Below are 12,847 nucleotides of genomic sequence, written 5' to 3' on the forward strand. Positions count from 1 at the left end.
AGAGTTGATGCTTTTGAGTTGTGGTGCTGGTGAAGAATGCTGAAAGTACCATGGACTGCTAAAAGAACTAACAGATCTGTCCTGGAGGAAGTGCACCCAAAATGCTCCTTGGAAGCGAGAATGGCCAGACTTCATTTCACCTATTTTGGTCATGTTGTCAGAAGGGACCATTCCTTGGAGAAGGGTGTCATGCTTGGTAGGGTGAAGGGTCGACGAAAGAGAGGGAGGCCTTCAACAAGATGGATTGACACGGTGGCTGTGATGATGGGCTCAAGTATAGCAGGGATCATGGAGCTGGTGTGGGATTGAGCAGTGTTTTGTTCTGCCGTGCATGGGGTCGCTATGGGTTGGAAACGACTCGATGGCACATAACAACAACAACAACAATTGCTGGGTATAAAATTCTCAGTTGGAAAGATTTCTCTTTCAGGATTTTATATATACCATCCCATTGTCTTCTCGCCTGCATGGTTTCTGCCAAAAAATCTGAGGTTAGTCTTATTGGTTGCCCTTTGTAGATAACTTTTCATTTTTCCCATACTGCTCTCATGATTCTTTCTTTATCTTTGGTTTTGGTGAGTCTGATGATGATAATATGTTTTGTTGATTTTCTTTTGGGGTCTGTCCTCTTTGGGGTTCATTGGACTTCCTGAATGGGTATATTCTCATCTTCCATCATATCAGGGAAGTTCTCCTCCAACAAATCTTGTGCAGTTTTCTAAGTGGTTTTATTTTTCTCTTCCTATTCTGGAATTCCAATTACATGTAGGTTATTCCTTTTGATGGTATCCCATATAAACCTTAGGCTTTCTTCATTTTGTTTTGATCTTTTTTTCTGATTGATCTCTTTCCAAAGAAGTATTCAGGTATTTGTCTTCAATCTCATTAATTTTGTCTTCCATTGCATTAATTCTACTCCTATGTTCTTTCAATGTGTTATCTATTTCTGACAATTTACCATTAATCTTCTAGATATCTGTCTGTAGATTTTGAATCATTTCTAAATTTTCATTTATTTTGTCATTTTGTTCTTGTATTTTCTTCTGAAATTCTTCCTGGGTTTTATCTGTGTTTTCTTTAACCTGTCTCTCAATCTTTTGAAGATACCTATTATATTTAATTCTTTTGAATTCCTTATCAGGGAGTTGCAATGCTGCTGCTTCCTCAGCGATGTGTTTTGTATCTGTGTCTTGGTCCCTTGTTTCTCCTGCTTTATCTTGCTTCTTTGTGTGGACTCTGATGCTCTGATGTCTTTGAGGCATTGTGATGTTTTGGTGTTTATATTTAATTGGTGATTATATGTTGGAGTGACTTGCCCACGAATTTCGTTTTCTTTGTTTTGTTTGTATGTTACCTATGCAAGGGTACTGTGCTGTGCTCTTCTATTCACTAGTTGACAGCACTTATACATTCACTACCTGTCTCCTTTCCTGTTGTCAGCCTCTTGTATATCTCTGCCGACCGTGGCAAACAGAGCCTATTCTTTGGTCCTGTTTTCGTTCAGGTTTTTCCACTAGTTGGTGCCTAGTCTATTTCTGTATAGCTCCTTTCAAAGCTCAGTGCTCCAGGGTTACCTTCTGTATCTCTGTCAATTGATTTTTCTTTTCTTTGTTGGAAAGGGTCTGTGTCGCTTGTCTGCCTTTTCCTCTGTTTTAACAGAAGTCTGGTAGTGGCTATATTTTTGATACCAACAAATGGAGACAACCTTAAATGCCTAACAGTAGGGCATTTATTTAATAAATGAGAACAAAGCCATCTGATGGAATACTATGTATCCTATATACAAGAATGTTTAGTAGCTTTATAAAATGCTCAAATAAGGGTGTCAAATGGAAAAACAGCTATATAGAAACAGGTATGCAGCATCAATTCATTTATTCAGGAAGATAAAAAAATTGGGGGAAGCACAACTCATTCAAAAAAGATGCAAGAGTTTTGTAGTTCGATGATTGTATACTAGTTGATGGTGCTCTAGAGGTACGTTGCTATATTTATTAAATAAATAGTTTTCAGATTATTCTTCTAAATTGAAATTGTGATTATTTTACTTTTTTAGAATAGATTAAAAGTAGATTAAAGATTTCCAGATTAATAGAATTGTCCATGTTAAATAGCTACACAGAAATGGATCCTGTTATCATTGCCTCTGAAGGAGTAGAGAAATTCAAAAATGAAAATTTTGAAATAATTATTGTTGATACAAGTGGCCGCCATAAACAAGAAGACTCTTTGTTTGAAGAAATGCTTCAAGTTGCTAATGCTATAGTAAGTGGCTTTCATTGTAACACTGTTAAAAATTTTAGTTAGTTTAACTACAAATGCTGATTGAGATTATGATCAATATAAATAATTCTTTGCCTTGAAGGCAGATTCCAAGTAATTTATTTCTGTTTTGCACATCTGTATTTGTGTGATAATCTTTTTGTATTTGGCCTTTATTAGATAGAGAATTTTCATGATTAAGTATTAAAAAAATCCTTTCATGCTTAGTACACTAATTATCCTATTAGTATGTATAACTAAAGAACACATAAGTAAAAAATGAAGAGTGACCTTCTATATCTGTTTAATTTCCTTTCTGTAAATTATTTAAGTTGTAAACATTTACTTTAGATAAGTTTTGAAAGTGTTCTAAAATGAAACATTTAAAAAATATTAATCATGATTACATATCTCTTCTTTAAAATTGTGATGAAAATAAACTTGAGGAGAAGCAGTTTATAAATAACTGTTTATAAATATCAACACCCCAGTGGCAAAACATGCATTCCTAATAAGTTTGATTGTTTTGCCCTTGGGGTTTTGGCAGAAATTTGTTTTGTTACTGGTTAATACTAGTAAGTTTCTTTTTTAGCTGTGCTATTATTTTGACCTGGTTGAGCAGATCTAAGGGAAATAGCCGCATCCCTATTTTATTCAGTTTAGTTTCAGTGCACACTCTTCTACTTTTTATTTTTCTCAAAATCACTTTTGGTATTCCCTTTACCCAGGGCCATTCCTGCAGATCTTTGCATAGTTGTTTTCTCTTTATTCAGGCGTTAGCTCCACTGTTACCTCCATAGAGGCCTTCCCTGACCACTCGACTTAATGAAACCTCTCTAATCTCAAAACTGAACTGATATTCCCTGCCCTGTTGTAAGTGTTGTACATCTGAAATGTTTATTTGCCTGTGACTATATAAATTCCAGGAGGGCAGGGATTTTCTTATTTACTTCTTTGTCCCCATGACCTCTAGATGATGCCTAATATGTACTACTCCCTCAACAGATCATGATTGAATGAATAGTGACTTATGGTAAATATTGTTCTTTAGTTTCTAATGGTGAATTTTTTTAACTTCAGTAAAAATATTTATGTTTTACTTTCTAGCAACCTGATAATATTGTTTATGTGATGGATGCCTCCATTGGGCAGGCTTGTGAAGCCCAGGCCAAGGCTTTTAAAGATAAAGTAGATGTAGCTTCAGTAATAGTGACAAAGCTTGATGGCCATGCAAAAGGAGGTGGTGCACTCAGTGCGTAAGTATCATTAATGTTGTCATCTTGTGTCTTGGGATTATATGTTGCGTGTTTGTATATGTGTGTGTATGTATAGCTTTCTTATTGGTCATTTAAAATATATTCCCATAATGAATTAAGATGTTACAAAAGTTTAAATACAAACAGTTTTGGAAACCCTCTGATACAGTTGTTTTAACTAGCGAAAATATGAAAAGAAGCGAGCTATGGACTTTTGTCTAAGTACCTTTGAAAATCTACTGAAATTTGTTCTCTTTTTTGAGGTTACTTTATGTTTCTTTTTCTTCGCAGAGTTGCTGCTACAAAAAGTCCAATTATTTTCATTGGTACAGGGGAACATATAGATGACTTTGAACCTTTCAAAACACAGCCTTTCATCAGCAAACTTCTTGGTAAGTCCAGTGGTGGGAATACAGAAATATCTTGAAAAAATAGTATAGCTATTTAGGACAGATTTGTTGTTGTTGTTACTATGTGCTGTCGAGTGGACCCGGCTCATAGCAACCCCTCCTTGGGTTTCTGAGGCAGTGTCACTGGGAAAGTAGATTGCTTAACCTTCCTTCCAAGGAGTGGCTGGTGGGGTTGAACTGGTTAGCAGTCAGGTGCCTTAGGCTCTATGCTACCAGAGCTCCTATTAAAGTAATAGACTCAATAATATTTGAGTGTAAGTAGCTAGCAGGATACAGGTAATCTTTTTTAAAAATACATTTTATTGAAATATAATTTATATACACTGAAATACACAAAACTAAAGTGATAAGGGTCAGTGCATTTTTTTTTTTTTTTCAGTGTTCCCTCCTCTCCCCTCCCACCACTGGTAACCAGCAAAGAAAGTTTCCTTCCATATATAAACGTCTCCATGACTTTTTACAATAATGAACTAATACTATATTTGTTCTTCTGTGATTGACTTATTTAATTCAGCATAATGTCCTCCAAGTTCATCCATGTTATGCAGTGTTTTGCAGATTCTACGTTATTCTTTAGTGTTACATAGTTTGCCGTTGTGTGTATGCACCATAGTTTGGTTATCCATTCTTCTGTTGATGGGCATCTAGGTTGTTTCCATCTTTTTGCTGTTGTAAATAGTGCTGTGATGAACGTGGATGTGCATATGTCTGTTCTTCTGGCTCTTGCTTCTTTACGGTATATACCTAGTAATGGGATTTCTGGATCAAATGGTATTTCTAATTCCAGCTTTTTAAGGAATCACCATAATGCTTTCCACAGTGATTGTATCATTTGACAGTCCCACCAGCAGTATATGAGAGTTCCAGTCTCTTCATATCCTCTCCAGCATTTGTTATTTTCTGTCTTGTTGAGCTTTGCCATTAGTGCTGGGGTGAGATGGTATCTTATTATTCTTTTGATTTGCGTCTCTCTGACGGCTAATGATCATGAGCGTTTCTTCATGTATTTGCTGGCCGCCTGAATATCCTCTTTGGTGAAGTGTCTGTTCATGTCTTCTGCCCATTTAATTGGATTGTTAATCTTTTTGTTGTTGAGGCATTGGAGTTTACTATAAATTTTAGAGATAAGTCTCTTGTCAGATATGTTGTTGTTGAATATTTTTTCCTAATCCGTAGGTTCTCTTTTGGAGAAGTCTTTTGAAGCACATGAAAATTAAATTTTCAGAAGGTTCCATTCATCTACTTTATCTTCAGCTTTTTGTGCATTTTGGGTTATGCTTGACAGTCTATTTATGCTGTAAATGAGGGCCCCTATTTTTTCTTGAGGAACTTTGTAGGTTTAGGTTTCACATTTAAGTCTTTGATCCATCTGGAGTTAGTTTTTGTATATGGTATGAGGTACAGATCTTGGTTCATTTTAGGGTACAGATATTCTTAAAATGTCCAAGCAGGAACTCTGGTAGTGTAGTGCCTAAGGCACTCGACTGCTAACCAGAAGGCTGGCAGTTCAAACTCACCAGCCACTCCTTGGAAGGGAGGTTGGGCAATCTACTTCCATAGTGATACTGCCTCGGAAACCCAAGGAGAGGTCTCTATGAGTCGGGTCCGACTCCACGGCACATAACAACAACAACAACAGACGGGAATTGTAGGGAGTGGATGTCGAAGGAAGCTCAAAGTCACTGTTAGGAGGCTGGGCTTCAGGGTTCATTGAAGCTGCTGATGAGACATCACCTCCCTCAGAGGTGGTGTGGTGAAATCATATGGTCACAGTAAACATCATGGATTACACAGATAGAATCCAGGGAACAAAAGCAAATATAGAAATGAAAAATTAGTACAAAAAAACTGAATTAAATATCCATAGTAAGAGGAACAGATGTGTCAGTGGCGATGAACTAATAAAATATATGCAGAAGCAATGACTTTCTAGGTATAAAAATCTAACACTTCATAATTTATTTCAAAATACATAGTACCTAGAATTTGTGGTGAGTAGCTGCTAATCCAAAGTCAGCGGTTCAAGCCCACCAGCCACTCCATGGGAGAAAGATGTGACAGCCTGCCTTCGTAAAGCCTTAGAAATCCTATGGAGAAAGAGGTGGCAATCTGCTTCCATAAACATTTACAGCCTTGGAAATCCTTTGGGGCAGTTTTACTCTGTCCTGTAGGGTTGCTATGGTCAGAATCAACTCAGTGGCAGTGGGTTTGATTTTGGCATGACTTATCTTTGTCATCTGTAAGAAAGAGTTTGTAGTTGTTTCCTGTGGTTAGAATTGGCAAAAGAAAATACTAGATGAAAAATTGTTTAGAAAAGTTTTAGAGTATGATACAAAGATATGTGGTAGTGGTGGTAGTAATGAAACATTCCTGATATCTCATGGTGGTATAGTTAGACAACGTGAATTTGGAATCAAGCCCTGGCCTGGAGTATCTGCCTTGTTATCTCTTCACTGTCATTTCTCTTGCTTTCAGTTTTCTCATTTATGCAGTGTGGTAATATCACCTGACTTGCTTACCTGATAGGGTTATTGTATATGTGAATATGTTTTATATAATATAAAGGCAGGGGTATTGTATTAGTTGTTAATTTTTCTTTTTTTTCTTTATAACTTATAGGTATGGGTGACATTGAAGGACTGATAGATAAAGTCAACGAGTTGAAGTTGGATGACAATGAAGCACTAATAGAGAAGTTGAAACATGGTATATGAGTGGCAAGAAAAAGTTTGATCTCAGATATTTTTCTTTGATTTCTTTTTGATAAAATTACTATTTCTTTAAAATTTTATCTGTTATTAGAGTCCTTTCTTCAAATGTTTGTTATTTTAGATGATTTATGTGTGAATCATTTTAAATCATAGATATATGAGCAGTTGCAGAATTGAAAATTTTATTTTCTCTCTTGTACTCAAATTGCCTTCAAATTAAAATTGAGTATTTCTTTGGGCTATTTGAAGCAAAATAAGTTAAAAATGAGTTAGAATACAGTCTTTTAACCTGTTACGTATAAATTATATAAACTCTACGTACAGTGGTGTAGTGGTTAAGGCACTTGGCTGCAAAGCAGAAAGTTGGGTGGTTTAAACCCACTAGCTGCTCTATGGAAAAAAGATGTGACAGTCTCTTTGCATAAAGTTTAACAGCCTTAGAAACCCAGTGGAGGTCGCTTATGAGTCAGAATTGACTTGATGGCAGTGAGTTTGTTTTTTTGAGTGAGTATAATATAAAACATAAAAAAGATATTTTAAAAGGATAAGATTAAACACACACATTTTCTTAATACCACAGTGAAAACCACTCCTGTAGAGAAGTATATCACTCTAAGAGTGCAATCTCTTGAATATGACATGCCTGGATTTTTATCTCTGATGCATTTTCTAGCTGTGTAACTTTTTCTGTTAAATTACCTCCCTTATCTGTTGTTGTTAGGAGCCATTTAGTCAGTTCCAACTTAGCAACCTTGTGTACAACAGAAAGAAATACAGCCTTGTCCTGTGCCATGCTGACAGTTGTTGCTATATTTGAGCCCATTGTTGCAGCCACTGTGTCAATCCATCTTGTCGAGAGTCTTCCTCTTTTTCCCTGACCCTCCACTTTACCACAGGAGCTCTGGTAGCGTAGTGCCTAAGGCACATGACTGCTCACCAGAAGGTTCAAAACCACCAGCCACTCCTTGGAAGGAAAGTTGGGCAATCTACTTCCATAGTGATACTGCCTTGGAAACCCAAGGAAGGGTTGCTATGAGTTGGGTCCAACTCCATGGCCCATAACAACAACAACCACAACCACTTTACCATGGGAGGAAGACTGGGAAATCTTCTTCCGTAAAGATTTACAGCCTCGGAAACTGAATGAGGGTCCCTATAAGTTGGAAATGACTCTGTGGCAGTGAGTTTGGTTTGGTTTTCCACTTTCCCAAGCATAAAGGCCTTCCCCAGGGACTAGTCCCTTTCGATATCATGGCCAAAGTACATTAGGTAAAGTCTTACCATCCTCCCTCTAAGGAGTATTCTGAATACTTCTTCCAAAACAGTTTGTTCTTCTGGCACTTCATGGTGTAGTTGATATTCTTTGCCAACACCATAAGGCAGATGAATCAATTCTTCTGTGGTCTTCTTTTTCATTGTCTAGCTTTCACATGCATATGAGGCAATTTAAAATACCATGGCTTGGGTCAGGCACATCTTAGTCTTCAAAGTGGAATCTTTACTTTTTAACACTTTCAAGAAATCTTTTGGAGCACATCTGCCCAGTGCAATATATTGTTTGATTTCTTGACAGAAGCTTCCATGGCATTGGTTATGAATCCAAGCAAAATGAAATCCTTGACAACTTCAGTCTCGTCTTCGTTTATCATGATATTCCTTATTGGCCCAATTGTGACATTTTTGTTTTCTTGATGTTGAGATATAATCCATTCTGAAGGCTGTAGTGTTTGATCTTCATCAGTAAGTACTTTAAGTATTCTTTGCTTTTGGATGCAAGATTGCGCCATCTGCATATCACAAGTTGTTAATGAGTCTTCCTCTAATCCTGATGCTGCATTCTTTCTCTTTTAGTTCAGCTTCTGAGATTATATGCTCAGCATACAGATTGAATAAATATTCCTTATCTGTAAAATGTAGATAATATTAACTGTACCCTAAGGTTGTGAAGATTGAAGATTAAATTAGCTGATGTATGTAATATGTCCAACCAAATAAACAAAACTCATTGCTATCGAGTTGATTCCGACTCATAGTGACCCTGTAGGACAGAATAGAACTGCCCTATAGGATTTCCAAGGCTATAAATATTTGTGGAAGCAGATTGCCTCATCTTTCTCCTGCAGAGCAGCTGGTAGATTTGAACCACTGACTTTTTGGTTGGTAGCCAATGCTTTTAACCACTGTGCCACTGGAGGGCCTTGTAAAATGTCCAGCTTCCGTAAACACTCAACATACATTATTACTGACCATTCCAGTTCTTCTTAAAATGATCTTTTTCCTTAATCTCCATGACTGTGTAGTCTTCTTTGCTCTTACCTTACTCATCAGGTATCTCTTTCTTAAATGTTGGCATTTGCAGGGGTCCCCTTATGCTGCCATGTTTGACTGGAGCTTCCGTGTCATATTTATAGGTTTATTAGGCCATTGTTCTTGGATGTTCCATTGTTGTTGCTAGTTGCCATCAAGTTGCTTTTGATAGACGGCAGCACTGCTGATCCTGTGCCATCTTCTTGATCTTTGGTATGTTTGAATCAGTTTTTGTGGCTGTTGTGTCAGTCTTCTCACTGAGGCTCTCCCTCATTTTCACTGACCCTCTATCAAACATGATATCTTTTTCCAGCGTTTGGTGTCTCATGATGTGTCGAAAGTAAGTAAGTCAGAGTCTTACCATCCTCACTTGTAAGGACCATTCTGGTTTCTTCTAAGACTGATTTGTTTATTCTTTTGGCAGTCTACAGTATATGCAGTATTCTTTGCCAATACAATACATCAATTCTTCTGTCTTTTTTCATTGTCCAGCTTTCACTGGACATAGAGGCAAGTGAAAAGACCATGACTTAGGTCAGGTACACCTTAGACATCTTTGCTTTTTAAAACCTTAAGGAAGTCTTTTACAGTGAATAAATTTCGCCATTTGATTTCTTAACTACTGCTTCCACGAACTTTATTGATCCAAGTAGAAATTAATATAGACAATTTTAGTTTTTTCTCCATTATCATGTTTATTGGTTAGTTATGAAGATTTTTGTTTTCTTAATGGAATATTCCATAGACAACTCAAATTCAACAAATTCTTATCTTCAGTCTTAACCTTTTACTCCACTGTTGCCATCAGTGAAGGTGTACATCATGCATCATTATTGGAGTCAGAAATTTGGGGATAGTCTTTTCTCTTACTTACTCACCACCCTTGATCCTTTGCTTAGAAATGCTCATTGTAAGTTCTAAGAGATCTTCCAATTTTCTGGACTCTTCCCCTTTGATGTATTTTAAATGCAAATCTGATCTCATTACTGCTTTTTGAAAAATTCTTCAGTGACTTCCCATTGCCTTAGGATAAAGTTTAAATGCTTTAAAAATGATTCCACTAGCTAGCTCACATCTTCAACCTTTGTTTTATGTGTATATGTGTGTGTTGGGGGGGGGCTTGTTAGTATTCATACTCTAGCCATGCTGAATTTCTTCCAGCTTCCCAAATGTACAGTGCTCTCTCTTACTGTGAGCCATTTCCTTTGATAGGCTCTCTGCCTGCTAAACATATCCTCTCTTAATTCCTGCCTCTACTCTCCTCTCTTTCTTACCTCCAGACAAACTGGTCAACCTCTTACTCCTACTTCAGGTCTCTCCTTAAATGCCCTTCAGGGACATTTTCCCTGATCCCTTGTCTTAGTTACAACCCTCTGTTATGTGTTTCCATTGCACCCTGTGATCGTTATGTTATTCATCACATTAATTTAATGTCTACTTTCCCTGCTTAAAGGTGAAGAGTGGAGTGTGTAGCTGTGTTCTTCATCTTTTATGTTCATAGTGCCTAGCAGTGTCTAGCACAGAGTGGGCTTTCAGTAAGTATTTGTTGAATGATTGTTTCCCAGTCCTTCCTCTATCTTGGATAGCCCTATCACAGCCTCTAGTACCCCTGTGGACTTTCCCATTTTCTTTGATCCCACTATTTGACAATGTTTGCTGCCTTTTCGGCTTTAAAACTTTTCACTTAACATTGCATAATGGGATTTCCTATATAATTACAGCTTTAATTATAACCTCTGTATAAATGACCAAATATGTGTTTTGGTCTTAACTCTCCCTCCTACTGTTTTCTAGCTATCTGCTATAATATTTCTTTTAAAATATTGTACTGCCACTTCAAATTCAGAATGTTGTTGTTGTTAGGTGCCGTTGAGTCATCTCTGATTCATAGGCCCCTATGCACAGCAGAACAAAACACCGCCCGGTCCTGCGCCAGCTCTGTGATCCCTGCTGTACTTGAGCCCGTCGCCACAGCCACTGTATCAGTCCATCTCGTTGAGGGCCTTCCCCTCTTTCATTGACCCTCCACCTTACCAAGCATGACATCCTTCTCCAGGGAATGGTCCCTTTTGACAATATGACCAAAGTAGGTGAGATGAAGTCTGGCTATTCTTGCTTCCAAGGAGCATTCCAGCTGCATTTCCTCCAGGACAGATTTGTTAGTTCTTTTAGCAGTTCATAGTATTTTCAGCATTCTTTGCCAGCACCACATCTCAGAAGCATCAATTCTTCTTTGGTCTTCCTTATTCATTGTCCAGCTCTCACATGCATATGAAGCGATTGAAAATATCATGGCTTATGTCAGGTGCACCTTAGTCTTCAAAGAGACACTTTTGCTCCTCAGCACTTGAAAGATATCCTTTGCAGCCGACTTGCCCAGTGCCATACGTCGTCTGATGTCCTGACTGATGCTTCCATTGGTGTGGATTGTAGAACGAAGCAGTGTAAAGTCCTTGAGAACTTAAATTTTTTCTCCATTTATTGTGATGCTGCTTATAGGTCCAGTTGTGAGAATTTTTGTTTTCTTTATGTTGAGATGTAATCCATACTGCAGACTGTATTCTTCAATCTTCATCAATAAGTATTTCAAGTTATTCTCACTTTCAGCAAGCAACGTTGTGTCATCAGCATATCACAGGTTGTTAATGATTCTTCCTCCAATCTTGATGCCATGTTCTTAGATATAGTCCAGCTTCTCAGATTATATGCTCAGCATATAGATTGAATAAGTATGGTGAAAAAATACAACCCTGATGCACTCCCTTCTTGATTTCAAACCATGCAGTGTCCCCTTGTTCTGTTTGAATGACAGCCTCCTGGTCTATGTACAGGTTCCTCATGAGTATAGTTAAATGTTCTGGAATTCCCATTCTTCTCAATGTTATCCACAATTTGTATGATCCACACAATCCAGTGCTTTTGCATAGTCAATAAAACACAAGTAAACATATTTCTAGTATTACTTGCTTTGATCCAAGATCCATCTAACATCAGCAGTGATATCCCTTGTTCCACGTCCTCTTCTAAATTCAGCCTGCACCTCTGGAAGTTCTCTTGTAAATATATTGCAGCAACCGTTCTTGAATTATCTTCAGTAAAATTTTACTTGCATGTGATATTAATGATATTGTTTGATAATTGCCACATTCTGTGGGATCACCTTTCTTTGGAATGGGTACAAATATGGATCTCTTCCACTCAATTGACCAGGTAGCTGTCTTCCAAATCTCTTGGCATAACCGAGTGAGTGCCTCCAATGGGGCATCCATTTGTTGAAACACCTCAGTACCTGGAGCCTTGTTCTTTGCCAGTTCTTTCAGTGCAGCTTCGACTTCTTCCTTCACTACCATTGGTTCTTGAACATATGCCGCCTCCTGAAATGGATGAAGATCTACCAGTTCTTTTTGGTGCAGTGACTCTGTGTATTCTTTCCATCTTCTTTTGATGCTTCCTGCATCATTCAATATTTTCCCCATAAAATCTTTCAGTATTGCAACTCGAGGCTTAAATTTTTTTATCAGTTCTTTCACCTTGAGAAATGGCGAGCGTGTTCTTCCCTTTTGATTTTCTAACTCCAAGTCTTTGCACATTTTATTATAGTAATTGGCTTTGTCTTCTCGAGCTGCTCTTTGAAACCTTCTGTTCAGCTCTTTTATCTTGTCATTTTTTCCATTTGCTTTAGCTACTCTCCATTCAAGGGCAAGTTTCAGAGTGTCTTCTCACATCCATCTTGGTCTTTTCTTCTTTTCTCATCTTTTTAATGACCTCTTGCTTTTTCTTCATGGATGATGTTCTTGATGTCATTCTGCAATTCTGGTTTTCGGTCATTGGTATTCAGTACATCAAATCTGTTCTATGGATGGTCTCTAAATTCAGGAGGGATATATTCAAGATCATATTT

The 12,847-nt window shown here is 37.5% G+C and overlaps 1 protein-coding gene across 1 annotated transcript in view; it reads left to right on the forward strand.

Moving 5' to 3' along the window:
- Positions 1–12,847, forward strand: part of SRP54 (signal recognition particle 54) — a 124,204-nt gene that overhangs the window by 30,548 nt on the left and 80,809 nt on the right. The window contains exons 7-10 of the mRNA XM_042780652.1: positions 2,115–2,265; positions 3,370–3,518; positions 3,810–3,910; positions 6,548–6,634. Of these exons, the coding sequence (XP_042636586.1) occupies positions 2,115–2,265; positions 3,370–3,518; positions 3,810–3,910; positions 6,548–6,634 (488 nt within the window). The remainder of the gene's footprint in view (positions 1–2,114; positions 2,266–3,369; positions 3,519–3,809; positions 3,911–6,547; positions 6,635–12,847) is intronic.

Source organism: Orycteropus afer, unplaced genomic scaffold, assembly GCF_000298275.1.
Source record: "Orycteropus afer afer isolate SDZICR_OR568_19922 unplaced genomic scaffold, OryAfe1.0 scaffold00051, whole genome shotgun sequence".
NCBI classification, from domain to species: Eukaryota; Metazoa; Chordata; class Mammalia; order Tubulidentata; family Orycteropodidae; genus Orycteropus; species Orycteropus afer.